Source organism: Oryctolagus cuniculus, chromosome 12 (genome assembly GCF_051225735.1).
Source record: "Oryctolagus cuniculus isolate XC-2025 breed Fujian yellow rabbit chromosome 12, ASM5122573v1, whole genome shotgun sequence".
NCBI classification, from domain to species: domain Eukaryota; kingdom Metazoa; phylum Chordata; class Mammalia; order Lagomorpha; family Leporidae; genus Oryctolagus; species Oryctolagus cuniculus.
This window is the reverse complement of record NC_142878.1, coordinates 2,382,422-2,410,237: the sequence shown is the minus strand read 5'-3', so window position 1 is coordinate 2,410,237 and position 27,816 is coordinate 2,382,422. Positions and strand designations below refer to the sequence as shown.

Sequence of the window (27,816 nt, the reverse complement as noted above, 5' to 3'; positions counted from 1 at the left end):
CCACGCAATCTTCGTCAACACAACCTCCACAGCGATGGGGTGAGGGGCAGCTGGGGAAGGGGCCGCCCCTCCCCTGAGACACTTCCCGGCCCACAGACCCTAGAGCAGGGCCAGAGCCCCGACGGCCGCAGCGCCAGCTGCAGGCCCAAACGCCTCTGGCCCTGCTCCTCCAGGGGCCCCTGTCAGAAGGACGACAGGTCTCCTCTGCCCAAAGCCAGTGGACCCGGCCGCCGGTCACTGCAGCCGGAAGCCTCTGTCGCGACACAAACCCTGCCGGGGAGCTGGATCCAACTGTGATGGGCGATGCCCAGGTGAGGCCGGGGAGGCCCACGGAGGCCAGGGAAGCTGCGTGAGGCGGGGCTTACCTGAGAGCCATGGAGAACCAGACCACAGCCAGGATCAGTGTGTTCGTCCTGTACGGCCCCATCACGCAGTACAGAGCGTTGTCCCAGACCTGCAGCCCACGCCAGGGAGGAGAGGGGAGGGACTTAGAAAGTGCATGCCTCCGATTTCCCGACGAACCGCCTCGGAGCCGTGGGGGGCGGGGCCATGCCCACGCGACAGGGCGCGGCCCTGCCTGCTGCCCCTGCAGCCCTAGCGCTTTCCCAAGGGTCAGCCTGCCACAGCCACCCTGGCCCCACATGCACCTGCTTGAACGTGGTCTTGAACCTGACCAGCCAGCGCTGGTACCAGGTTCCTGTCGCACTCTGGATCTCGATGAACTCGTCCATCTGCTTGGGCGTCTTGATGTTGGAAACCTGGAAAACCGAAGGAGGCGAGACGTCGTAGCCCCGCTGCCCGTGCAGAGCTGACCCGACCGTGCCTTTGGGAAGCTTCCATCCGTGGGCCCATATGCACTGAATCCCCATCTGTGTCTGGTTTGCCTGCGAGAGTCGACGTCACCCGAGAGCCCCTGGCCCTCTCCCTCGTGGCTGTCAACACCCCAGCAGCAGCAGAGGGAAATCCCAGCCTCCCGGGTTTCCCTGACTTTCTGGAAGAAACCAGAGCACCGGGGAGCAGGCTGGGTGGTGCAGCTCAGCGCCCCCTGGAGGACGGCAGCCAGCACTGGCGTCCCCTCATGTCAGCGGTGGGACAGGCGGCCCCAGGAGGGTCTGGCTCATCACCAATTCAAGGGGACCCCAGGCCAACGAGCCTCGGTCAGGTCATCAGGGTCGGGGCCTGCAGACAACCTCCTCTAAATGCTAGGACAAACAGAAAAGCAAACACAAACTCCACCACCACCATGGCCTCCTCCACAAACCTCTGTCCGTCTGGGACAGAAACAAGGCGTGAGAGCGCCTCCAGCCCTCCCTGCAGCCGAAGCAGAGGCTGGAGACGCGGCAGAGGAGCAGAGCTGGGGCCGGGGCGCCCGGGCCAGCCCAGTGCCTGCAGCGGGAGCCTCTGCGCCGATGGGCTCTGAGCTCCGGACGCGTCCTCCAGTCCTGGGGCTGCAGCTTTGCAAACGCTCTTCTACTGGGCTCACACGGGTGCACGGGACTAACCCAGCCGGCTCTGCAGCAGGGCCCGGGCAGCCTGGGCTTCAAGCTGTCCAGCACCCACAGACACTCCACGGATATTCCATGGATGTGCCACGATACCCACAGACACCTCATAGATATGCTGTGGATGTGCCACGGATACCCACGGACACCCCACGGATATTCCATGGATGTGCCACGATACCCACGCACACCCCATAGATATGCTGTGGATGTGCCACGGATACCCACTGACACCCCACGGATATTCCATGGATGTGCCACAGATACCCACGCACACCCCATAGATATGCTGTGGATATGCCACGGATACCCACTGACACCCCATAGATATGCCGTGTATATGCCACAGATACCCACGGACACCCTATTGATATACTGTGGATACGCCACGGATACCCACTGACACCCCATAGATATGCCGTGGATATCATTGGATACTCATGGACACCCCACAGATATCCTAAACTCTAGCCACGGCTGAAGGAGGCCACTGGGCAAACTGGACCCCAGCCAGGAGGCCCCCCAGAAGCACAGGCCCAGGCATAGCACAGCCTCGCAAATGGGCGTTTGCTTTGCTTTGCTCCCTGGGATCTGGGACTCGGTGTGTGTGCGTGTGCGTGCATGTACATGTGTGTGCGTGTGTGCGCATGTACGCGTGTGTGCGTGTGTGCATGCGTGTGTGGGTGTGTACGTGTGTGCATGTGTGTGTGCATGTGTGCACATGTACATGTGTGCATGCATGTGTGTGGGTGTGTGCACGTGTACATGTGTGTGCGTGTACGCACATGTGTGCGTGTGTGTGCTGACAGTGACAAGTGCCATGATGCAACTGGCCGTTATTCACGTGACTCAGGGAATACCTGTGCCCAGCCCCTCCCCTTCTGCAGGTTTCCCTGGAGACACCGGCTGGGGGCTGTGAACAGGGCTGGGGAGACCCAGGCTCAGCGGCCAAGGTGCGGAGGGAGGCAGCCGCCTCAGCCGTGAGCACGGGGAGTCCGCCGGCCCGCGGCTCCCCCTGGGCTGAGTGGCAGCTCTCCGGGTCCCTCGGCACTGCCCCGGGTTTCTTTCTCTTACCCCCAGCCCCTCAGGGACCCGCTACCACTGACTAACATGATCACCCAGTGTGTGAGCAGACAGACAGATGGACCGCGAGTTCTCGTCTACGGGCTCACTCCCCCGTGCCCACAACAGCCAGGCTGCAGTCAGGAGCTGGGATCCATCCAGGCCTCCCACGAGAGTGGCAGGGGCCCAGGGGCTGGAGCCCTCACTGCTGCCTCACAGGAAGCTGGAATCAGAAGTGGAACCAGGACTCGAACCCGGGACACCGGTCCCCAGTGTCCTAACTGCTGCACAGACACCTCCCTCCCGCGGAACCTCTCCAGTCCCCTTTTCTTGCTGGTAAAAACCACTACAGGGGCCAGCGCTGTGGCACAATGGGTAAAGCTACCACCTGTAGTGCCGGCATCCCACATGGGTGCTGGTTCAAGTCCCGGCTGCTCCACTTCCGATCCAGCTCTCTGCTGTGGCCCCGGAAAGCAGTAGACGATGGCTCAAGTCCTGGGGCCCCTGCACGCACATGGGAGACCTGGAAGAAGCTCCTGGCTCCTGGCTTTGGATCAGCCCAGCTCCAGCTGTTGCGGCCAATTGGGGAGTGAACCAGTGGATGGAAGACTTCTCTCTACCTCTGCCTCTCCTTCTCTCTGTGTGTAACTCTTTCAAATAAATAAATCTTTAAAAAAAAAAAAAGAAAGAAAGAAAGAAAGAAAGAAAGAAAGAAAGAAAAGAAAAGAAAAGAAAAGAAAAGAAAAGAAAAGAAAAGAAAAGAAAAGAAAAGAAAAGAAAAGAAAAGAAAAGAAAAGAAAAGAAAAGCACTCCAGCAGCCGCCGCACTCCGGCACGCTGGGATAAGACACTCCCAGCACTGCGCGCCCTCTCCTCGGGACGTGCTCCCAGCCCGAGCGTGCGCAGCTCCGGGCCTGAGGCCGTCAGCCTGGGCTTTCCCTGCGGTTCCCGGTCTCTGTGTTGCTTTCCAGGCTGAGGTCGCACTCCACAGCGTGAGGCCACTTGCCCACGTCGGAGCCATTTAACGGGAGCCCAGGAAACCCACGTGGCCTCAGGAGGTCTCCCGCAGCCCTACCCAAGCAAACCAAGCGGCCGAATTCCAAAGGCCATGAAACTGAAGATGCAGCACGGGCGGCCGACTGCCCAACAGCTCCACTGACGACTTCCTACGAGGACAGTTCAAATGCGGCAGTGGCAACCACATCACTTCGCTCGCCCCAGGCCACGCTCGCTGGGGCAGCCACGCCCCTATCAGAGCGTCTGGCGTCAGGGGGTCCCATATCACAGCACAAAAGCAATAGTTAACCCCTTGGCAGGCTGGCCCGTCCCAGAGCTTTGTCTGAGGCTGACAGTAGCTGCACCGTGCTGCCCTAGAGCACCCGTGCACGGCCACAGAGCTGCACAGCCCCAGTGCAGGATGTGGGCCTGGGCCGCCAGAGTGCAGAAGCGCGTCCTGTGGCCCTGCCCAACAAGCAGGGGTAGAAGCCATAGTGAACCAGGACGAACACTCTTGCGGAAGCCAAAGAATCAGAAGCAGGGCATCAGAGGCAGCAGAAGGTAATCCAGGAGGACTTCCTGGAAGAAGTACATTGAAAGGGGATCGGAACGGAAGCTGGCACGGCCTCTGGCTGGCCACGGAGGACACAGCGTCTCGGCGTCTGTGCAGGAATCCGCACTTGCACTGATGCTGGCCGTTCTAACTGCGAGAAACAAAACTCAGGCCGGCAGCCAGGGCTGGGGGAGGAGCTCGCTGTGGCTCCGCCGGCTGGCACAGCCCCCCGGGACACGGCCTGGGGCGAGAGCTCAGAGCCAGGACAGCGGCCGCGCTCGGAGCCGGCGGCTCCCTCCAAGTGCCCACGAGAGGGGCAGGAACCGCGTGCCCGAGAAGGCTCAGCGCTGCCGGAACGAGGCAGACACAGCTCCAGCCTGCGGGACGCGGTCAGCAAGAGGGCACTAACACGCGGATGGCGGCCACGAACAAACACGGCCTGGCGACGGCCGCCGTGAGCACAGCCACACGGCTGCCTCCGAACCGCACAGCGCCTGCTCCTGTCTAACCAGCAGCTGCCCAAGGAAGACCCCAGGCAGGGCGGGGACCGGCCAGCCTGCGGGCTGCAGGAGGCCTGAGAAGCGGCGTGGCCTGGCTCGCAGGCAGCCGCAGGTGGGATGGAGACGCGGCGGCCAGCAGGCTGGTCTCTCAGTGGCAGGAGAAACGGTCCCCAGCCCTGCCCTACGGGGACGCCCACACCCGCGCCCTAGCAGACAGGAGGCTCGGCGGGGCCGTCCACAGCCAGGCCCCTGCCGCAGCGCCGGCGGCTGAAACTCACCGTGAACACCTTCTCGGGGGCCCCCTTGGCCCGCATGTTCGTGTCATGGACGCGTTTCAGGATCATCCAGGCCTCGTCGTGTTTGCCCATCTGTTAACCCCAAGGAGAGAGGTGTGAGACCCCGGGCTGGGCACACGGCTGTCCCGGGGGGTGGGGCGTGAGACCCCGGGCTGGGCACACAGCTGTCCCGGGGGGTGGGGCGTGAGACCCCGGGCTGGGCACACAGCTGTCCCGGGGGGTGGGGCATGGGGGGCTGGGCACACAGCTGTCCCGGGGGGTGGGGCGTAGGGGGCTGGCACAAGGCTGCCCTGGGGGTGGGGTGTGGGGGCAGCCTGCCAACCACGAGAGCCACTGCCACCAGGGCTGGAGCAGCGTGCAGGGAACCGTTCACGTCTGGGCTCTGCCCCCAGCCACTCCGCACGCAGGCCGCTTCCACGGGGGTGAAGAGAGAACGGCGCTGTCCACGACCTCAGTGAGCACTCACAGACCCCGGGCTCGTCCACCCCAAATAGCTCCTCACAGTCAGACCTCACCCCTGCCCTGAGTACCTCCTCACAGTCAGACCTCACCCCTGCCCTGAGTACCTCCTCAGTCAGACCTCACCCCTGCCCTGGCTAACTAAGTACTCACAGTCAGACCTCACCCCTGCCCTGAGTAACTAAGTACTCACAGTCAGACCTCACCCTTGCCCTGAGTACCTCCTCACAGTCAGACCTCACCCTTGCCCTGGCTAACTAAATACTCACAGTCAGACCTCACCCCTGCCCTGAGTAGCTCCTCACAGTCAGACCTCACTCCTGCCCTGGGTAACTAAGTACTCACAGTCAGACCTCACCCCTGCCCTGAGTAGCTCCTCACAGTCAGACCTCACCCCTGCCCTGAGTAGCTCCTCACAGTCAGACTTCACCCCTGCCCTGAGAAACTAAGTACTCACAGTCAGACCTCACCCCTGCCCTGAGTAGCTCCTCACAGTCAGACCTCACCCCTGCCCTGGCTAACTAAGTACTCACAGTCCGACCTCACCCCTGCCCTGAGTACCTCCTCACAGTCAGACCTCACCCCTGCCCTGGGTAACTAAGTACTCACAGTCAGACCTCACCCCTGCCCTGAGTACCTCCTCACAGTCAGACTTCTCCCCTGCCCTGAGAAACTAAGTACTCACAGTCAGACCTCACCCCTGCCCTGAGTACCTCCTCACAGTCAGACCTCACCCCTGCCCTGAGAAACTAAGTACTCACAGTCAGACCTCACCCCTGCCCTGAGTACCTCCTCACAGTCAGACCTCACCCCTGCCCTGAGTACCTCCTCACAGTCAGACCTCACCCCTGCCCTGAGTAGCTCCTCACAGTCAGACCTCACCCCTGCCCTGAGTAACTAAGTACTCACAGTCAGACCTCACCCCTGCCCTGGGTAACTAAATACTCACAGTCAGACCTCACCCCTGCCCTGAGTACCTCCTCACAGTCAGACCTCACTCCTACCCTGAGTAACTAAGTACTCACACTCAGACCTCACTCCCTTCCTCCCTGGGTTACTCCCACAGAACGTCAGGGACTGTGGGGTGGGAGCCGCACTCCTCACTGAGGACAGAGAGACCGTAGGGGTCAACTCGCCGGGCCCTGAGGAAGGCGTGTCAGGACCCTGACCCCCGGCTTCTCTGCAAACTGGGCCACTGCCGGTCTAACAGGTTCAATTCAGACGAGGAGGACACAGGCAGGCCCCCAGTGCCACACAGGGAGCCAGCCACGTGGCACACGGCTGCAGCCACGGAGCGGCCCGGGGAGCCCGTGAAGCAGGAGAGGGTGGACAGACCCGCCCTGGCGCCTGCACGGGGAGCGTGGCCTGCGGACCACTTGACCTGGGCTCCCAGCCTCCGGGGCCAAGAAACTCGTCTACTGAGTCGACCCCAGGGCCCGGAGGTGAGAAACTCCCTGGCGAGTGGGGGCGGGGTCAGACAGGCCTGGAGGCCACTCTGCAGGGGGCTCCAGGGGAGGCAGGCGCAAGCACACTGGCTGCAGGCCAGAGCCGTCCTGACCTGAGCCCACTGCAGGCGCAGAGCCCCGAGGGGGAGGTGTGAGGACCCCCCTCCCCGCCCCAGGAGCAGCTTTCTGGAGGCTGGGGCCCTGCGTGGTACAGCCCTCGCCACAAAGGTCAAGGTCGCAACACAGGAAAACAGCCCCGACTCCAGCGGCCTCCGAAGCAGGACACTCAGGACAGCAGGTGCCCTGGGGAGGCTTGGCCCGCCCCCCCCACCACCCAGCCTCAGAGGGTCTCCCAACCTGGGTCCCTGGAGGCTGACCAGCCAGGAATCCCCGGCCCAGGAACAGAGCCAGATTCGGTGCTAGGCGGAGGGGGGGATGGAGGGCTCTGCCCCCTGCAGACCGGGGGGAAGCAGTGCTGGCCCTGCTGCAGCCCCCTCCGTGCCCGCTCCCCGCGGGGCCGCTGCCCACTCACCTCCAGCAGAAAGCGGGGGCTCTCCGGCATGAACTGCAGGGCCAGCAAGGACAGGACACAGGGCAGCACGCAGACGATGACGAACACCCTCCAGCTGTGGAAGTGGTAGTGCGTCCCCATGCTGAAGCCCCAGCCTGCGGAGAAGCAGCAGAGGTTCCGCACACACGGTCTGCCCCACTCGGGACCGGCCCACAGCCGGCGCCAAGCGAGGGCCCCAGAGCCTCGCCCGGGGAGCTCACCCAGGGCTGACCCCACTGCACCCCCAAAACTCCCGAGTTCCACGTCTGGGCGGGAGCTGAGAGCCTGCATCCTGACTACACCCGGCCAGGCCTTGGATAGAGGATGGACAGACGCAACCTCCCAGGTCTCCATCTAGGGAGGCACTGAACTGTGAGTGAGCCAATTAAAGCAAAGGTCCTCCATCTGCCTCCTGTCCATCATGCCCTGGACAGCCCAGCCCAGGACTACACCCACCCCCCCGGATACCCCCCCAGGACTACACCCACCCCCCAGACACCTCCCCAGGATTACACCCACCCTCCCCAGACACCTCCCCAGGACTACACCCACCCTCCCCAGACACCCCCCCAGGACTACACCCACCCTCCACAGACACCCCCCCAGGATTACACCCACCCTCCCCGGACACCTCCCCAGGATAACACCCACCCTCCCCGGACACCCCCCCAGGACTACACCCACCATCCCCGGACACCCCCCCAGGACTACACCCATCCCCCCTGACACCCCCCCAGGACTACACCCACCCCCCCGGACACCTCCCCAAGAATACACCCCCCCAGAACTACACCCACCCTCCCAGACACCTCCCCAGGAATACACCCCCCCAGTACTACACCCACCCTCCCAGACACCCCTCCAGGATTACACCCACCCTCCCCGGACACCTCCCCAGGACTACACCCACCCTCCCCGGACTACACCCACCCTCCCCGGACACCTCCCCAGGATAACACCCACCCTCCAGGACTACACCCACCCTCCCAGACAACCCCCCCAGGATTACACCCACTCTCCCCAGACACCCCACCCAGGACTACACCCACCCTCCCCAGACACCTCCCCAGGACTACCCACCCTCCCCAGACACCTCCCCAGGATAACACCCACCCTCCCCGGACACCCCCCCAGGACTACACCCACCCCCCCAGACACCCCCCCAGGACACACCCATCCTCCCCAGATACCTCCCCAGGACTACACCCACCCCCCCAGACACCTCCCCAGGACTACACCCACCCCCCCAGACACCCCCCAGGACTACACCCACCCTCCCCAGGACTATACCCACCCTCCCCAGACACCCTCCCTGGCTCCGCAGCTGCTCCTGTAGTCACACACACACCAAGAAACCACAGTGACACACGCGGACACGTGCATACATAGAACACAATGACACATGCACACGTGCACACCACAGTGACACACACACGCACAAAGACCAGTGACACACACACATGTGCACACCACAGTGACATAGAGACCATAGTGACACACACACACGCACAAAGACCAGTGACACACACACATGTGCACACCACAGTGACAGAGACCATAGTGACACACACACACATGTGCACACCACAGTGACAGAGACCATAGTGCCAAACACACGCACACAGACCAGTGACACACACACACACGTGCACACCACAGTGACGCACATATGCACAAAGACCAGTGACACACAGACCAGTGACACACACACATGCACACAGACCAGTGACACACACATGTGCATACCAGTGACACATGCACACACGTGCACACACCAGTGACACACATACATGTGCACACCAGTGACACATGCACACATGTACACAGACCAGTAACACACAGACCACAGTGACAAACACAGTCGTGCACACAGACCAGTGACACACACACACGTGCACACACCATAGTGACACAGAGACCATAGTGACACACATACACAAATGCACACACAGTCACACACACATGAAACTCAGTGACACACCCAAATACATACCATAGTGATACACGCACACAAACACAGAGCACAGTGAGACACACACACGTGCACACAGCATAGTGACACACGCAGGCACACAGCATAGTGACAGAGGGGACTCTGGTCTTGATCCCTAGAGTTGGTGGGATTTCTGGGACCTGAGGACCAAAGCACGGTCCACACTGGGAGGAGGGGTCAGGGCCTAGGCCCCGGGGTCTCAGGTGAAGCCACAGCAGGGCCTTCAAGGCCGAGAGCTCCCACTGGATCCTCTTAGCCAGGTCAAAGTGCGGCCCGGCTCCAGCTGACTCCAGTGCAAACGATTCGGGACCATGCTTTGCAATCACCGTAAGTTGTAAAAAGATCACACAAAACACAAGGCAAAACAAAAAAGGTGAACTTGCACATTCAGCAGTCCCTGCCCGCAAGCGTCATTGCAACTCATGTTCAGGAAGGACCAGGGATGGCTCTGGAGAGCCGCACGGGGCCAACTCCCTCTCAGGAGGAGCAGCGATGCCGCGGGAACCCTGGCCGTCTGCAGCCTCAGATCACGGCCCCAGCCCCAGCGCCATCTTCTCCACCCCACAGTCAGAGCCCCAGCCCCGGCTTCTCCACCCCGGGGTCACAGCCCCAGCCCGGCTTCTCCACCCCGGGGTCACGGCCCCAGCTCCGGCTTCTCCACCCCACAGTCACAGCCCCAGCCCGGCTTCTCCACCCCGGGGTCACGGCCCCAGCCCCGGCTTCTCCACCCCGGGGTCACGGCCCCAGCCCGGCTTCTCCACCCCGGGGTCACAGCCCCAGCCCGGCTTCTCCACCCCGGGGTCACAGCCCCAGCCTGGCTTCTCCACCCCACAGTCAGAGCCCCAGCCCCGGCTTCTCCACCCCGGGGTCACGGCCCTAGCCCGGCTTCTCCACCCCACAGTCAGAGCCCTAGCCCGGCTTCTCCACCCCGGGGTCACGGCCCCAGCCCCTGCTTCTCCACCCCGGGGTCACGGCCCCAGCCCGGCTTCTCCACCCCACAGTCAGAGCCCCAGCCCCGGCTTCTCCACCCCGGGGTCACAGCCCCCGCCCGGCTTCTCCACCCCACAGTCACGGCCCCAGCCCGGCTTCTCCACCCCGGGGTCACAGCCCCCGCCCGGCTTCTCCACCCCGGGGTCACAGCCCCAGCCCAGCTTCTCCACCCCGGGGTCACAATGCAGGTTTCACAGCCTAAGGTAGGGAATGAACCCTCAAGATCCCTGCGGTGTGTTCCCAATCAAAACTCCTTTTCAACAGGAGAGCAACAGCCAAGTGACATCGAGAGCCACGGGTGTGGAACAGAACAGGAAAACCAGCAGAGATCAGCAAAAGAGCTGATTTTTAGAAGCTGAGTGTGTCCACAGGACAGCCAGCGCTGCGGCTCGATGCGTCTCTGAAGACAATTCAAATGGTATTTTTTAAAAAGAAAAAACTGTTTATGACAAAAAGACAAAAATTTGTTTTTGCAAATACACACGAGGGCTTCTAAGGCGCTGAGGGTAATAGCTGTTTGGGTGTGAAATCTCCAGTTCATTTACTTAACAAGTTTGCCCCCGGCCGAGTCCAGCGGCTGCAGCTGGGAACCTCCTGTGACTCCTCGTCGTGGTCCCGCTGACCTGCCTGCCCTGGACTCCTGGCAGAGGGGACGCAGAGGGAGGCGTGGGACGCTGGCCGGTGGCTCTGCCACGCGTGGCCACAGAGCTGACAGCGCCCTGCACAGCCTGGTCTCTTATCTCACTGGGGTTTGTTTGGTTTAATTTTAACTTTATTTACTTATTTAAGAGGTTGAGACAGACGGACAAGAGCTCCCGTCCACTGGTTCACTCTCCAGATGTCCACATCAGCCACGGCACGGCCAGGCTGAGGCCTGGAGCTGGGAGCTCGTCCAGGCTTTCCACGAGTACCCTTGCTGCTGGGGTCGGCAGCCTGAGCCACAGGACGGACCTGCCGTGGGGCGCGACGTCTCCCCCGGCACCTGAGCTGCTGCAGAAACGCTGGCTCCTGCCCGGACAATCTTAACTGAAAACCCGCCCCTTCCCCCGGGAGTGATCCCAGACGAGGAGGATAAAGCCGTTGGCAGTACCTACACACCCGCAGCTCGCGTCCAGGCTGAGGAACGCCCGGAAAAGCCCCGGGGAGGGGGAGCAGGCTTGTTTACAAAGCGCTCGCCTTGGGAAGGTCTGTTTGGCTTATGAGACACGAAAATTACCCGAAGCCCCTTCTCCCCACACGGCTCTGGGGCTCCGCGGGGATCCCGAGAATCTGCGTGCGCTGCCTTCATTAGGCGCGTCTTTGGGGCCCTAAATTAGATAAAGCAAGTGGTGAGCTGCTTGCAAACAGCATGAATCCGGAGGCAGCACTGTCTGCTTCCAGCCTGCCCCACTTCCTCCATCAGGATTTCGCAAACATCTGGCGGCGCTGGCTGCGGCGGGGCTCCAGCTGCGGAGCAGATGCGTCCTCTCTGGGCTGAGCCGGCGGGCAGCCAGGAAACACGGGCCGCGTCACCACCCTTCTCCGTGAGAGCGTCACCCCAAGCCCCGGCCCCAGGGCCGCCCCGCTCCCCTCCGCCCCGGCAGTCTGGCCACGCACACACACCAGGCTCCTCTCGGTGCCGGCCTTGACGCAGCTGAAGGATGGCACCGAGAGACAGGCCAGATGCCCGCGGCTCTCTGCCCGGGACGCAGGCTCTGCTAAACAAGGCTGGGCCGCCGTGCCTCGAGGGCGGGGCCCTCCGCCACAGTGAAGCCTGGTGGCCCAGGAGGCTCTGGGTGAAAACCATCAGACAAGCATGCAAACGGGAAACGCCTCCATCTGGGATCCAGTACACAAGCATGGGCCTGGTGGCAGCCAGCACCCCTGTGCCTTGGGTGCGCGACCCCTATCGACTCAGGCGCCTGGATACTGGCTGGTGAGTGTGAGTGTGAGTGTGAGTGTGAGTGTGTGTGGTGTAGACATGAAAGAACAGATCCATTCACAGTGACCCCCATGGGCGGCTGCTCCCCTCCAAGTACCCAGGACCCCCTACCTTCCCATGTGCTGCTAGGGGTGTGTGGTTTGGTGAGATGGACCCAGGAGCCAGTGCAGGGGTGAGGAGCGGAGAGCATCTAAGCCCCTGGGGACCTGTGTGCTCCCAGCACAGGACCCGGGTCGATCAGTCGGGGGAAGTCGAAGGCCCTGGCCCCGCAGGTGCCGACAGGTGCAGGTGGGCACACAGCAGAGGGACAGCTTTCGACAAGAAGCCGGGTGGGTGCGGAAGGGCGCCTGGCTTCAGGGCAGCTGTCTGCTGCCCCGTCATGCTCTGCAGGATTCTAACTCACGGCCAAGTCTAGAGCCCCCACCACCAGCTTCCCAAAAATGGTTTTGAACGGTGCTCGCGGAATCACCAGCTCCCTCCAAGGCCGGGATGAAAGTCGGCACGGCTGCCTTCCCCGCCTGGTGTCGCCTGACGAAGCCGATGGGGAATTTCAAGCCGCCTGTCTGGCAGTTTTCCCAGTCCACGAGGAGAATGAGACCGTCCCGCGGACGCCGCGCACCCCTCTCTAACGGCTGCCCCAGTTCTGCCGCTGCCGCTGCGAGAGTGCTGGTGCCAGCCAGGCACTCGACCAGAAGTGAGCAGGGCAGTTCACCTGCAGGGAAGCCTGGGTCCCGGCCCCACCCACGCCGGCCAGGTGCACCACCTCAAGGGAGTCAACGACTTCTCGGATTCTGCGACGTTGCTCATCCATAGAGGATCTCGGCGGAGGGAGGAGGGCGGGGGACATGAAGGTCATTTGAATAAAAGAGTTGGGGGGGGAGGTGGGGAGGAGGGTAACAAGGCGGCAGGACTGGGCTGTTTCCCAAAAGCTACGCAGACTGACTCGGACAGCGGCCTGGGTGTGTGCACTGTGCCTGCAGGGCCTGCGTGTCTGCAGCATCCGTCCGACGTCCTTGGCAAAGACCGCGGCTGGGGACAGCACACGCGGTGCGGGCGGGGGCCGCGGCGGCACTCACCGTAGTGAGGGATGATGCTCCAGGCCATGGCGGACGCGTAGATGCCCCCCGTCATCCAGAACATGCCCAGCCAGCTGAGGTGCTCGCCCCGCTTCTCCCGAGACAGGAACTCCGAGAAATAGGCAAAGACGATCGGCAGGGAGCCCCCTGTGCTGCAGAGAGAAGGGGCCAGAAAGAACCAATCAGCTCATGCGCTCACAGCGGCCACGGCGGGAAAACACCGGACCTCGGGAGGCCGGCCAGGCGGCCTGTCCTGGGCTCATCCGACTTTAAAAACCGGCTCTGCCGCCCAACCCTGTCCCTAACACCCCCCCCCCCGCAAGGCCCAGCTTCAGTGCAGGATCTGCAAGGCCCACCCAAGTCTCCGCCCCAGGGGTTCCGGGGACACCGCTCAGCCAGGGGGCCGAGCCGGCGCACGTACCCGATGCCGGAGAGGAGTCGGCAGAAGAGGAAGGCTCCGTATCCCTGCACGAAGGAGGAGAGGGAGGCAAAGGAGGCACCGACGGCCAGAGCCATGCTGAGGGCTCGCTTCCTGCCCAGCTTGTCGGCCAGGCCCCCCAGCACGAAGGCCCCGGCCATCATCCCCAGGTAGACTATCAGCCCTGCACGGAGGGGAGGAGAGGGAGGGAGAGGAGAGAGAAGACAGGGGTTAGCGACGACAGCTGTTGATCCTCCTCATCCACCCTAGAAACCGCCTGCCACAGACACGAGGCGGAACGTGGCGAGATGCGCGTGGCAAACCACCCCGGAAGTCTTCACAAATGTGATTCCAGGAACACGGCTTCTCCAGGCTCACACACGGGCTCCCGTGCCAGCACGGATCAGCTGGAGCTGGCACAGGCGGGCCTCACTTAGACCCACGGCCTGACCCGTGGCCCACAGTCAGGTAACGAAAGCATTTGTGCTACAGTATCCCAGGCACGAGCCTGCGTGACGGCAGTGTAGGCTGCGAATTCAGTTTGCCAGTGCTCTGTTTAGGAGCTCCACCCAGTCTCCCATGTGGGTGGCAGGGGCCAAGCACCTGGGTCACCTTCCACTGCCTTTCCAGGCACACTAGCAGGGAGCTGGGTCAGAAGTGGAGCGGCCTGGATGGGAACCAGCACTCACACGGGATGCCAGTGCTGCAGGCGGCACTCAACCCTCTGTCCCACAAGGCCACTTGGGCCTCACTGCTCACTAGAGGTCGGGTCCAGACCTCTTAGCTCCATGTGAGTGCAGACACTTCATCCATCACGTGTTCATCCCCAGGACTGCTCGCGACCACGAAGCGGCTCCTTTCTCTCCAGGAGATAAACAGCAAAATGCATGGTTACCACCGTATGAGGCACAAGTGCCCGAGACAAGTCCATGGCCGGCCTCGCGAGCACCCGGAGATACAGCACAGGCTGCACGCTCCTCTCTCGCTGCGGGAAGCCTTCGGAGGGAGACTGGCAGGGGCTGGTGGGCACCAAGACGGTGAGGACAGCACAGCCAGGGCCAGGAGGCAGTCGTGTCATGGACCAGAGTTCCTGGTGTAGCCCGTGAGGGCCTGAGGCTGGAGGGAGGACAGAGGCCGGATGGCAGATAGCGCTGTGCACCTGTATGGATGCACACGTGCGTGTCTGCCTGCGTGTGTGGGGGGGAGGAGGGATGGGGGGAGCCAGCTGGTGGGGAGGGGCAGAGATCCGCGTCCCCCGGCCCACCTGGAGTAAATGCCGGCGCCCAGTCAAAGCTCGTCTCTCTGGCTTCGACGAACCATCTCCAGCACTGCTCAAACTTCACTGCGCACACACGGCACCGGGGAGCTTGTGACAGTCACGTGGTGGCCCAGCGAGTCCCGCCGGTGCTGGGACCACGATTTGAAGAGGAGGAGGCAGAGTGCACCTTCGCCCTGTGGACCCTTGCACAGGCGGGGATGGGCACCCAGAGCCGCCACTCACCAGCTGCACGGCTTTGCAGTGCCCTCTTGTGAGCTGACCACTGAGCCTGGTGTCTCCAAGCCACATTCTCGCTTATTTAAAAAAACGCAAACCACGAAAGATGACATCCTGCAGACCTCCCAGGAAGCAGCTGCTCAGGTTGGAAACATAAACCCAGACACAGGTTTGGCTAAGCCTCTGAGGACCACACGCTTTGCCTGTCCTGACCACGGGCCTCTCCGCCTCCAGGTGCGGTCGCGGCAGCGAGCACTGTACTGGTGATCCAGCTGCTGCCCTGCCACCAAGCCACCCTGGCAAACTCCTGCTCTGGACCCTGGCTCCGCCAGCTGCTCCCCACAACTCTGCCAAAAGCAGGCACAGAGGGAGGCTCCGGGGTGGGAGCGCAGCGAGGGCCCGTGCTGCACGCTCCTGGACAGCGGCACATCTTCACCCTCCCACGGCGGCAGCGGAGGCCACGCTGTGCGCCACGCCCCTGTCGATGCCGGTCCCGGCCAGCCAGTGCCCCTTCCTCCAACATCCGAGCTGCAGCTGCAGGGGACGCCTCTCGGAGCGGGAAGGTGCAGTTATTCCGGCCTGTTCCCGTGCCTTCCAAAGCCCTCGGGTGGCAGCCGCTCCCTGCGTTTGCAACCTCAGGAATTCGCTTCCCCAGTTAAGAACGTCGACACTGGGGATGGTGTCGCGGCACGGCAGGTGAGCCCCGGCCTGTGGCGCAGGCATCCCAGGGGAGCACCACCTAGAGCCCTGCGCCTCCCCTTCCCACGCAGCTGCCTCATAACCAACCCTGGAAGGCAGCAGGCCGTGGCCCAAGTCCTTGGGCCCCCGCCACCTGCACGGGACCCAGGGGAGCTCCTGGCTCCTGGCAGCCATTTGGGGAGCAAATGAGCAGGAGGACCTCTCTCTCTCTCCTTTCCCTCTCAAATAAATAAATCTTGTTTTTATAGAGAATATTTTATATTAATGTCTGTGTACAAGTAACAGGCGTGGTTTCTGTCTTCTGATTGTCCCTTGACTGAGCCCCACCCCCAGGCAAATGAACAGACTCAGAAATGACAGATTGGCTCCACCCCCGACAGCTGGCAGCTGCGCCCTGGAGGAGGCTGGGGACTGACCCAGACGCTCCCTGCTGGCCCCCAGCTGTGCCCTGGAGGTGGGGGCTCACCCAGACGCTCACCCAGACCCCCCAGCTGTGCCCTGGAGGAGGGGGCTCACCCAGACCCCCCAGCTGTGCCCTGGAGGTGGGGGCTCACCCAGACGCTCACTCAGAACCCCCAGCTGTGCCCTGGAGGTGGGGGCTCACCCAGATGCTCACTCAGACCCCCCAGCTGTGCTAAGGAGGGGGCTCCCCCAGACACTCACTGAGGGACCCCCAGCTGTGCCCTGGAGGTGGGGGCTCACCCAGACCCCCCAGCTGTGCCCTGGAGGTGGGGGCTCACCCAGGCGCTCACTGAGGGTCCCCCGGCTGCACCTCTGGTCTCCCGGCCCTGCCTCTGGGCTCCCAGCACTGACGCTCTGTGTCCAAGGCGTCCTGAACACCTCAGGCCAGGGAAGGGGAGGAGGAAAAGTGAGCCCAGCCACCAAGGAAGAGAATCAGAAAGAAATGGCTGTGCTGTTTTTTTAAAGATTTGTTTACTTACTGGAGAGGCAGAGTGACAGAGGGAGGGAGAAACAGGGATCTGCTGGTTCATTCCCCAGACGGCCGCAATGTCCAGGACTGGGCCAGGCTGAAGCCCGGAGCCAGGACCCCACGTGGATGGCAGGGGCCCGGGCACTTGAGCCACCATCGGCGGCCTTCCCAGGTGCGATAATGGGGGGCTGGAGCTGAAGCAGCAGTCAGCACTCCAGTCTGATTCGCTGGTGTTGCAGCGGTAACTTAACTCTGTCATAACACCCGCCCCAGGCTGGCCATTGAACTCACGTAAAATCTGTTTTCAGCAGAAGAAATTGAGACAATAAACTAGAAAATTCAAGGGCAATGTAGCTATCAAAAGTCACTTTAGCACAAAACAGGTAAGGCAGCCACTCCGTACGCTCCGTGCTGTATTTAGGTGAACGTCCCCTAATAGACGATGATGATTACAGAAACGTACAACTGACTGTTGGAGCTGGAAGAAAACCCAGGGAACGGGCGACCGACAGCGGCAGGCTGCGTGCGGCTCTGCCTGCCTCTCGGTGCCTCTGTGGAAACCGAGCCGGCCCGGTGCAGACTTCCTGCTGATCAGCAGGCCCAGCGGGGCGCATGCACGTCCTGCTGGTAACGCCTAGGCTAACGGCCGCTACTCGCTGTGCAAGCCTGCCCTGTGGGCTGCTGCTGGTCGAGGGACGGCCCGCCTGCCCCAGCCCTGCGCCCCGACAGGCCGCCACTCCCTTCCGTGGCACGCCCTCACTCTGGGGCGCCATCCCTGCGCAGCCATCACACACCTGTGTGCTCTCGCACGTGGGTCTGTCCACATTCACCCAGCTCCTCCACTGTGCACTCCCGGAGGGGGCGGCCGCGCGTTCTAGCCAAGCTGAACCCCCCCAGCACCTATACACAGGGCACAGAGATCAACACAGAGCAGGCGTCCACGAGCGTTCATTCAGCAAATCACGTATTTAAAAAACGCACACTCACTGCAGAAAAATCTGAAAAATACCCAAAAATGCATAAAACACAAAGCAAAAGTTACTCATCACACCAGCACTTGAAGACAGCTGCGTCACACGTCTCATCTGATGTCCATATGTGCATACATGTTGTACACGTGTGCAACCACACGCCGGTATACTGTGTGCACATATCAGTAACTGTGTGTACACTGCACTGTTAGTCACTGTGTGTGCACAAGTGCATGCCAGTGTCCATGTGTGCACATACATGTTGTACACGTGTGCAACCACACGCCGGTATACTGTGTGCACATATCAGTAACTGTGTGTACACTGCACTGTTAGTCACTGTGTGTGCACAAGTGCATGCTAGTGTCCATGTGTGCACCATACATGTTGTACACGTGTGCAACCACACGCCGGTATACTGTGTGCACATATCAGTAACTGTGTGTACACTGCACTGTTAGTCACTGTGTGTGCACAAGTGCATGCTAGTGTCCATGTGTGCACCATACATGTTGTACACGTGTGCAACCACACGCCGGTATACTGTGTGCACATATCAGTAACTGTGTGTACACTGCACTGTTAGTCACTGTGTGTGCACAAGTGCATGCTAGTGTCCACGTGTGCGCCATACATGTTGTACACGTGTGCAACCACACGCCGGTATACTGTGTGCACATATCAGTAACTGTGTGTACACTGCACTGTTAGTCACTGTGTGTGCACAAGTGCATGCTAGTGTCCACGTGTGCGCCATACATGTTGTACACGTGTGCAACCACACGCTGGTACACTGTGTGCACATATCAGTAACTGTGTGTACACTGCACTGTTAGTCACTGTGTGTGCACAAGTGCATGCCAGTGTCCATGTGTGCACATACATGTACACGTGTGCAACCACACGCTGGCATTTCTGTGTGCAGTCGTGTTAGTAACGGCATGTGCACAGGTGCGTGTGGGATCTGCGTGGCGGGGAGCACCCTGCACTGGGCGTGTCGTGTCTGGCTCCTGCCCTCCCTCCCCATCAGCAGGGACATCTCTGTGCGCAGGTCCTGTGTGCGTTCCCCACCACCTGCCCAGAACAGATGCTGAAGAATGGAACCACGAGGTGGGCGGGGCCGACGCCCTGCGGTCCTGAGACGCTCTTCTCCCCACGCAGGCAGACCGCCCCTGCTCAGGGCCAGGGAGAGGTGGAGCGGCTGGATCAGGCTGCACCCCTGCACCTGGTGAGGGGAAGGAGGAGACCTGCACGGGCGAGCTTCTCTAGTTAGCAGTGAACCAAGACAAAGGAGCCCCCTCCCGCCGCTTCTGCGTGAGCGCGTAGGACTTCACGCACTCCTTGCCTGGGAGGGCTCCCAGCAGCCACTGAAGACCTACGGGGCTGCTCGCACACACGCACAGCAGTAGGAACCAGCACTGCCCAACTGAGCGCCCCCCCCCCCACCGCCATTTCTGCCAGATAATTCCCATCAGCTCTGCTCCACTTATAGTCAACCCCCTCGAGGGGCCACACTCTGACTCGGCCCTGGGCTCACAGACGCACAAAGGGGCAAGGTGACGAAGGTCCCGCCCATACGGGGATCCCCGAGCGAGGTCTCTGTCAGTGCTCAATCAGGAGAGCCCTCGGGGAGCCCACCCTCACTCCCCGCGGAATCGACGCATCGGCTAAGTCAGCCAGGAGCTCTGCCGAGACATGGGGGAGCCCGGGAACTTCCGAAACAGGAAGTGCGTCCTCTGGGGTCTAGGAGCTCAGCACAGAGCAGGTGCGGCCTGAACAAGGTGCCGGCCGATGAGCCAGCGAAGAAAGCGGGGGCTGTGCAGAGACCAGACCGATGCATCCGTGCAGGCACACCAGGCGAGCCCATCCACACGGGGTCCTTCTGCGTGCCGGGCGGGGCGAGCCCTCAAGGCCCTGAACCTCAGAGCGAGGAGCGAGGAGCACGTCCCTCCTGCAGACGCCCACGCCGCCTCCAGGGAGGTGAGGACTTAGGTCGGGTGGGGGGAGGCTGACGCCGCCCTCGAGACGCGTCTGCAGGGTTCACTGTGCTGGGCACATTCCCATCAGCCATCCCCACTCCTTCCTCGTTAGGGCAACTCCATTTGGCTCTGACATTAAAACGTGTTCAGAGAAACTGCCCCCGTGGCCACCCCACCCTGGGCGATGATCATCTTCAACCAATCGTCTCGCTCACCACTCATCCAGCGGGAGCAGTGAGGCGCACGGGGACATCAGCCAGGGGCTCCTGGGCCTCATTTCACGCCAAGGCAGCAGGGGGCACAAGGAAGGGGCACATTCAGGCCACCATTCCCCTTCCTTCCTGCTGGGGGGACACAGAGCACAGAGCTATGGCAGCCACCCTGTGACCATGAGGAAAAGGCAGAGGGTCAGAGATAGCCAGTCTCCTGCCCTGACATCAGTGAGCCATCGAATCACCTGCTCTGAGAATTCAAAGTAATTCTCTAAATAATAACCACCTTTACGGGCCACAGGCAGATGCCTCTACACACCGGGGGTCTCCTAAACAGAGATCTAGCATAGACGAACGGTCCCTAACTCACACACATCCGTCCTTAAGGACAGGGGGGCCAACAACGTGTGCAGAGCAAGCAACGCGGTGCCCTGGGCTAAAGCAAGTGACCTTGGCCATCGCGGCCCCCTCAGGGCTCAGATTCCTCGTGCTGGGGGCAAAGGGCAGGCTAGGAGCTCCCCTGTACCCCTTTCGTGCCCAGCGTCAGATGGTTCTACGACGTGGTCACACATGCCTGGGCTAGCACCCTGCACCCCCTCCTCTCCCTCCTGGGACTGAGCAGAGGGACACGGCGAGGCCAGGGGAAAGATGGCAAGGGACAGGCGAGCTCCAGGACCGCCGCCCCTCCCCCGCCACACCCATGACTTCCAGGTCTCCCTCTCTGCAGACCAAACCAATCCTCTCAGGGCAGGACTCAGCCCATGGAGCTGGTGCCAGGTACAACACACGAATCGGGATTTCAACCCCGCCAGCCCACAGAGGGCCCTTTAGGCTGTGTGGCCGTGACCTCCAGGGAGGCCCTGCACACCTCAGACCCTGGTGCTGGTGGGGGGCTGGGGGGTCCTCTGTGCCCCTCCAACCCTGGTTTCTGCAGGCAACAGATGGAGCCTTGGGACCTTCACAGAGCCCAGTGCAGAGTGGCCGCCCAGTGCTCTGGACAGCCTGACTGTCCCAGGGTCATCAGCACCCAGCCTTTCCGACCCCACTGGCTGGGACCATGGACGCTGCCCGGAACTCCACGCTCTGATGAGGCCAGCGCCTACTCACTCGTGTCTCACCGGAGAGAGGCATTTTGCACAAGGGGCTGCTCAAGGCGGCAGATGGCAGGGGCAGCAAGGGAGGCGGCAGCAAGAGGGCCGAGGCCGTGACAACCGCTCCCGAGCCCTGCGTCGGTCACCCGCCACTTCCGGCGCCTTCCTCTAGCCTGTCGGAGCCCACGCTTTCTCGCGCTCGCCGTTTGTGGGGTTTTAGAAGGAAGAGGAACGTCCCACATGGACCACCCAGCGCTCTCTGGGTGCAGGGAGGGAGGCTGTCAGACTAGAACTCAGCCCGCTTGTGGGGAAAATTCCTGCCGGCTGTTCAGATCGGGAGGAAAGTGTCGGAGGTTGCAGCAGGCGGCGGGAAAGGCCAGCTTCATGGCGTCAGCCTGTGCGCCCTCTAGTAAGGAGCCGCTAACCACGGGCGGGAGGCGCTGGGCGGAGCGCAGGGCAGGCGACCTCACGAGGACGGGGTCCAGCACGCATCACGCATGGCCGAGGACTCCCGGAGCGCGCGTCCCTCACTGTGCAGACAGGGACAGGGCACGGCTCTGCCACCTCCCGGGGCCGTCCGCAGACCCGGGAAGAGTGTGCGGGAACCCCACTGAGACTCTGGGAAGCACCGCGCGTGATTTTCAGAGCCAAGTGGACAAGCAAAATGAAAACACCCTGACCACCACCGCAAACCCAGAAGGCACAGTCCTACCCTCACACAGCACGGGACGCAAACACTGCCACTGACCCAGAGTCCGCTGAGGACGCCTGGTTCCCGCCCCACGCCCGCTGGACTCGCCAGGGAGCCGTCAGCATGCGCGTGCGCCTGCCTGTGCCCGCACGGCTCTGACCCCCTGGCTCTTGGGCAGCAGCGCCTGGGTCTTTAGCAGCACCTCGGGCCACACCGACCAGGGCTGGAGCTGACAGCCACCCACTGGATCGCAGCCAGGAGCGATGCCCCCGCCCCAAGGGACAAAGGATGGCCCCAGGAGGACAGCCCAGGAACAAGGAACTGTCCAACTCTAAATGCCAACAGTGCCGGGTTGAAGGCTGGCTCAGAAGAAAGCCAGCAGCTGACGTCACCGCACAGGCGCCACTCAGTGAAATCCGGGATCCCGGCGCACTCCTGGACACCCAGCAGGCCTCAGCGGCTGCCACACAAACCGCCAAGGAACCAGCACTGCCTGGCTTCAGAGGCTAGACCCCAAAGGCAGCAAGCCCCCCCGCCCTGTCTCAGGACAAGAACCTCGGATGCTCCGAGATGACGGAATGCAGCCTCAGGAAGCTGCCGTGTCGGCAAGAGCACCAGAGGCCCTCCCAGAGATCCTGGGGAGTCCCCTGCTGTGGCTGACCCGCGTGGCACCAGGCACGGCGACACAGTCCCCTGCATCCCAGCCTCACCTTCCAGCTGCTCCAGGGTACCCCCAGCCCCCAAGCTCGGGAGCAGAGTAATCGGGGTGGGGTTGTGCTCTAACAGGTGCACATTTGCCCGTCTGAAGCGCAGCAGCAGGTGAACAGAGCACGCCCACTGCGACTGTGAAAGGCCCCAGGAGAGGGACGGCGCCGCGGCTCACTAGGCTAATCCTCCGCCTTGCGGCGCCGGCACACCGGGTTCTAGTCCTGGTTGGGGCGCCAGATTCTGTCCTGGTTGCCCTTCTTCCAGGCCAGCTCTCTGCTGTGGCCCGGGAGGGCAGTGGAGGATGGCCCAAGTCTTTGGGCCCTGCACCCACATGGGAGACCAGGAGAAGTACCTGGCTCCTGGTTTCGGATCAGCGCGATGTGCCGGCCGCGGCAGCCATTGGAGGGTGAACCAACGGCAAAAGGAAGACCTTTCTCTCTGTCTCTCTCTCTCTCTCACTGTCCACTCTGCCTGTCAAAAAAAGAAAAAAGGCCCCAGGAGAGCCCCGGAGAGGTGCCCAGAGAGTGGGCCCACACCTAACCCCACCACAGCACCCCGCTCCCGGCCATTCCTGCTGGATTTCCACGGCCCAGACGTCACTTTGCAAACAAGAGGAGCGAGAACCGTGAGTCTGCGTTCCTGGCACGGTGTGAAACGTGGAGCAAATGTGAAAAAGGACACGTCTGATCCCACGGACCACGAAAGCTGTGGCTGGCAAACACCTGTTCCTGCACGGCCTCCCAGCAGAGCGCAAAGCCGCGGAGGGGAAGGGAAACTCCCTGAAGTCTTCAAAGCCCGACTGCCAAGAGAAGCCGAGCAAGAGAGGGGACAGGCCGTGCTGACACGCATGTGACACGCGGTGATGTGCACCTGACACACTGACACATGCCTGACACATACCTGATGCACTGACATACACCTGACACACACCTGACGTGCACCTGACACATTGACACACGCCTGACACATACCTGACGTGCACTGGCACACGCCTGACACCCCGACGCACGCTGACGCATACCTGACTCAGTGATACACTCATGCACACCTGATGCACACTGACACATGACACTGACACACACCTGACACACTGATGCATGCTGACTCAGTGACACATGCCTGACGCTCACTGATGCATGACTGACACCCTGACACACACCTGATGCCCTGACACACGCCTGACTCAGTGACACACACTGATGTACACCTCACGCTCTGACGTACACCTGATGCACACTGACGCACACCTGAGGGCACTGGGCTCGCTAGAGCAGCGCTGACTGCACACAGGCCCCGAGCCCCAGCGATTTCACTACGACTCCCAACAACCCTGGAGGTAAGAGCCAGACCCTCGGCTCTCGATTGACAGGCAGGCAGGTAGAGAGAGATGACACACAGACAGACGCGGACGACAGACGGTGCAGAGCTGAAGCACAGAACAGATGATACAGAGGGATGACAAACACAGCGTTCGATGACTGACAGATACGGAGGCTGACGGGCAGATGCTACACGGATGCAGACAGGTGGCAGGTACAGACAGAGGTGATGTAGACGGATGGTACGTGACAGACGCAGATCCAGGCGGGTGGTGGACAGGGACAGAGACAGGAACGCATGGTGGTGCTCCCAGGCGTCGCTGCCTACTGAGCTCACGTCCTGTGCCGGAGCCGGGAGACAGGGCCGCCCCCCCCCCCACCAGGAGCTGACACTCTGAATTCAGAGCTGAAAGTAAGAACCAATGGCTCACAGGTAAGCGCCCTGCCCTGCCTCAGCTGGCACTCTCAGCGGGACAATTAGAGGACGAACTCTCTCGACAGCAGAGCAGCAGGCCCGCCTCCGAGCTGCTATGGAAATTCAGCTCCCGGGCCGCCTGGTGAACCTCCCGCCTGACACCGCCGTGTCCCCGGGACAGCTGGCACAGGCGCTGAGCCCAGGACTCCCACTGGGGTGGACACCTCTGTCCGAAGCACAGACTGCCAGCATCTTCCCACTAAAGACGGCAAGAAAAACACTGATGAAACACAGCCCCGGGCACTGAGCCTTCCAGGAAACCCAAAGGCTTCGGGAGAACCTGAAACACCTGAAGGCGGGTGACAGCCCCCGGCCACAGGGGCTGGAGGGCTTGCGGGAGTGCAGGAGAAGTCCCGCGTCCGTCTGTCAGATGCAGGCAGAGGGTCCCTGGGAGCTCCTCAGGTGTCGCCCACATGGAGTGCCCACCCAGCTGAAGCAAACGAGGCTCTAGGACGCCAGCACACTGAAGTCATTTGACAGATGGCCGCGTCATCGTCCCGGGAAGCCCTGAACATCCTCCCCTTAAAGTCTTGTCGTCGGGTTGATGTTTTTAAACACTGATACAGACGATGCATAAGTAGCGCCTGCAAGGAGATGGAAAGACGTGCGGGCGCCTTCATCAACCACCTAACGTCGTGCGCGCCCAGAAGGAGGGCTTCAGATCAGCCCACGCGCGCAGACAGGAGACAGGAGAGCAGCTGCAGGCCAGGTCGCCTGCCCGGGGAAAGCGGGGACGCACAATGTCGCACTGCACCACCGCGCTGTGCTGTCCCCGTCCGGTGTTTCTGTGGACAGGACGCCACCCTGCCATTGCAACAAGACCCGGCCTGTGCTGGGACTTGGTCTGCCTCGTGTGCGACAGCGCAGGGTGGACGGCCCGGGGTGCTGTCCCCTCCTTGCCTTGCAGGGGCCGAGCAAGGCTGAGCCTGCGAGCTAACAGCTGCCCACCGTGGTCTCCTTTCCCTCCCCCAGTGAGACTTCGGGGTGAGGGCCCCCTGAAACATCTGGGAAGCAGGAAGCTCAGTGGAGGGGCACACAGCGTCACCCGCTTCTTTCGTCACCTGGCTGAGGGACACTTCTGCAATTGTCTGAACTGATTTGTTCCTATTCACGAAGGAAAGAGGGCAAGAACTGAGTATGGGGGTGCAGCGCTTTCTTACTGAATTCTCCTGGGGACCACCAACCAGGAGCCATGCCCACGGGCGTCCCCTCTACAGCGCTTCTCTTACAGCAGAGAGACAGGAGCAGGAGCGAGCGTACGGCCAGTGCTGGGGGACGGGCAGCCTCTGCCCCACGCACAGCCCACAGCAGCCGACTTCCTTGAGGGAAATGGAAACGCGCAACGCCACCTGACAGAAGCCGCTCTGAGCCCAGGTGGCTCCTGCTCATCAAGCCATGGGTTAGTAAGCACAGCCGCATCCGGCAGGCACGGTAACGGCCATCCTCGGCTCCTGTGACCTGCAGGAGCCATGGCTTAGTAACCACAATAACCATAACCAGGAGTCATGGCAACTGGGCCACCCCCGCACCTGTGACCTGCAGGCACTGGTTTAGCCAAGCTCGTTGAACTCACTCAGTCCCCACAAACCCCCGGGGTCAGATGTCATGGTCTTCTGTGCCACGCAGGTGAGAAAGCCAAGGCCCAGCCAAGTGCAGTAACTGCCGAAGCCGCCCTGCTGAGGACCGGCAGAGGAAGCCGGCACCGCATGGATCCAGTGGTTGCCTGGAGGCCCTGAGGCCTGGCTTTGCCCCCTGCCCAGCCTCCGTGGGTCCTCCCCTCCTCCCTCCACAAATGGAAAAATGAGTCCCAGTTACAACTCACCCCAGCCCCTGGCCCATGACGGACACCACTTGCTGCCCCACCGCGCGCTGCACCACGCTCACTTTCCGTGGGAAGCCGTCTGTGGAGTTCTGAGACGTCTCCGGTACCCGGTGACATGGGCAGAGGCCTGAGCCACGGTGGGACCTCTTTCCACAGACCACGCGGGATAGGGAGGCAGGGCGGCATAGCGGGACGCCCACAGACTGCAGCCACAGCCTGCCTGGCACTGTGTGGGGTGCCCCAGCTCGAAATGTGCGGATCCATTTCCCCATGGGCCTGACCCCATGTTGCTCCCAGATCCGGCCTCCGAGACCTCAGGTGGCCCACGGCCCTCCTCACACACAGACTGCTGCCTGGGCCGCAGCGTCCCACCTGCACTGGGAGTCTGTGTCCGTGCAGGAGGTCTGCCCTCTCCCACCCCGGGCTGAGGCACGGCGCAGGCTCCCGGGCAGATGCTGCAGGCAGAACAGCACAGCGGTGGGCTCTCGGCACAACTCACGGCATTCGCTGGGGGCTGGCAGGGGTGCAGTCATTACCGGCCAGGCAGGTGTGCACTCACGGCTGCCCGCAGCTCGTGGGGACACCACAAACAAACACACGCCTAGGGAACACCCAGACCCGGGGCAGGTGCCTTGCTGTTTTCTTGGGGATTTGTGTTTGGTTAAAACCTGTCTGAAATCTAGTGTTTGTTTAAATAGATATTCAAAGGGAAAGGCAGCCGGCAGAATTTCTCACCACATATATTTTAAACTTTACGAAAACCCGGCTGGTGCTTGGGAACTCGGAGCCACACCCTTGCTTCCCAAGCGGTTCTGTCTCGTACGCTCCACTGACTCTGGCTCCATAAAGGGCGTACGGACGCGGTTCTGATCGTTCCCAACAGCCCCCTGGTCAGCACGAGTCTGACAATGTCTAACTCTATCTGCAGGCGTTTTCTTTATTTTACATCCCAGCGACGCTGCATCAGGGTCACCATGCTGACTCACCGCCTGCTGCTGTAATAAAGTTTTATTGGAACACAGGCACGGCCAGGGCTTCCACCGTCTGCGGCTGCTCGCGTGCCGCAGCAGCAGAGGTGAGCGGCCCTGGGAGAGGCCGTGGGGCCTGCGGCCTCTGCTCTGGGCCTCTGAGGAGGTGTTTGCCAGTCCCTGCTCTGAAGCCAGTAATGGGCCCGGAACTCCCCGAGGAGCCCCCAGGGTCTCACAGTGACTGCACGACCCCCTGCTGTCCGCTGCATGTCGATCTGAGAGGCCGGGCTCTCCTGTCCCCAGGTTCTGGGGCACAGACAAGAACAGACACCAAGGAACCCACAGACAAGAACAGACACCGAGGAACCCACAGATTCTGACCCCGGAGCCCCTTGAGGAGTCCCCGACCCAGAGCGAGCGCTCAACACCTGCGTGCTTGCTGACCAACCCGCTGCAAAGTCTCTACACTTGCAAAGTGGGCAGGTTTCAGGAGCCCTGGTGACCGGGACGAGCCGTGCCCCGCCCCTGTGGTGCACCTGCTGCGCACCGCGCCACCCCCTCACTCATCTCGCCCCTGATGCCAGGCTCTGAGTGCTGCTCCTCTCTCCGCCTGTGCTTCCCAGCGTGGGTCCCCACAGCCGGCACGAGCTCCCCTGTCACTCATGCCCCCGGCTCAGGGTCCCTCGGCCACTAAC

At 61.9% G+C, this 27,816-nt stretch overlaps 1 protein-coding gene across 1 annotated transcript in view; it reads right to left on the bottom strand.

Annotated features, from left to right (window-relative positions):
- SV2B (synaptic vesicle glycoprotein 2B) overlaps positions 1 to 27,816 on the bottom strand; it is a 122,159-nt gene that overhangs the window by 21,111 nt on the left and 73,232 nt on the right. Inside the window, exons 3-8 of the mRNA XM_051835196.3 lie at positions 13,764 to 13,944; positions 13,343 to 13,494; positions 7,345 to 7,478; positions 4,891 to 4,980; positions 648 to 758; positions 366 to 454 (exon numbers count right to left, since the gene is read on the bottom strand). Coding sequence (XP_051691156.3) covers positions 366 to 454; positions 648 to 758; positions 4,891 to 4,980; positions 7,345 to 7,478; positions 13,343 to 13,494; positions 13,764 to 13,944 — 757 coding nt within the window. The remainder of the gene's footprint in view (positions 1 to 365; positions 455 to 647; positions 759 to 4,890; positions 4,981 to 7,344; positions 7,479 to 13,342; positions 13,495 to 13,763; positions 13,945 to 27,816) is intronic.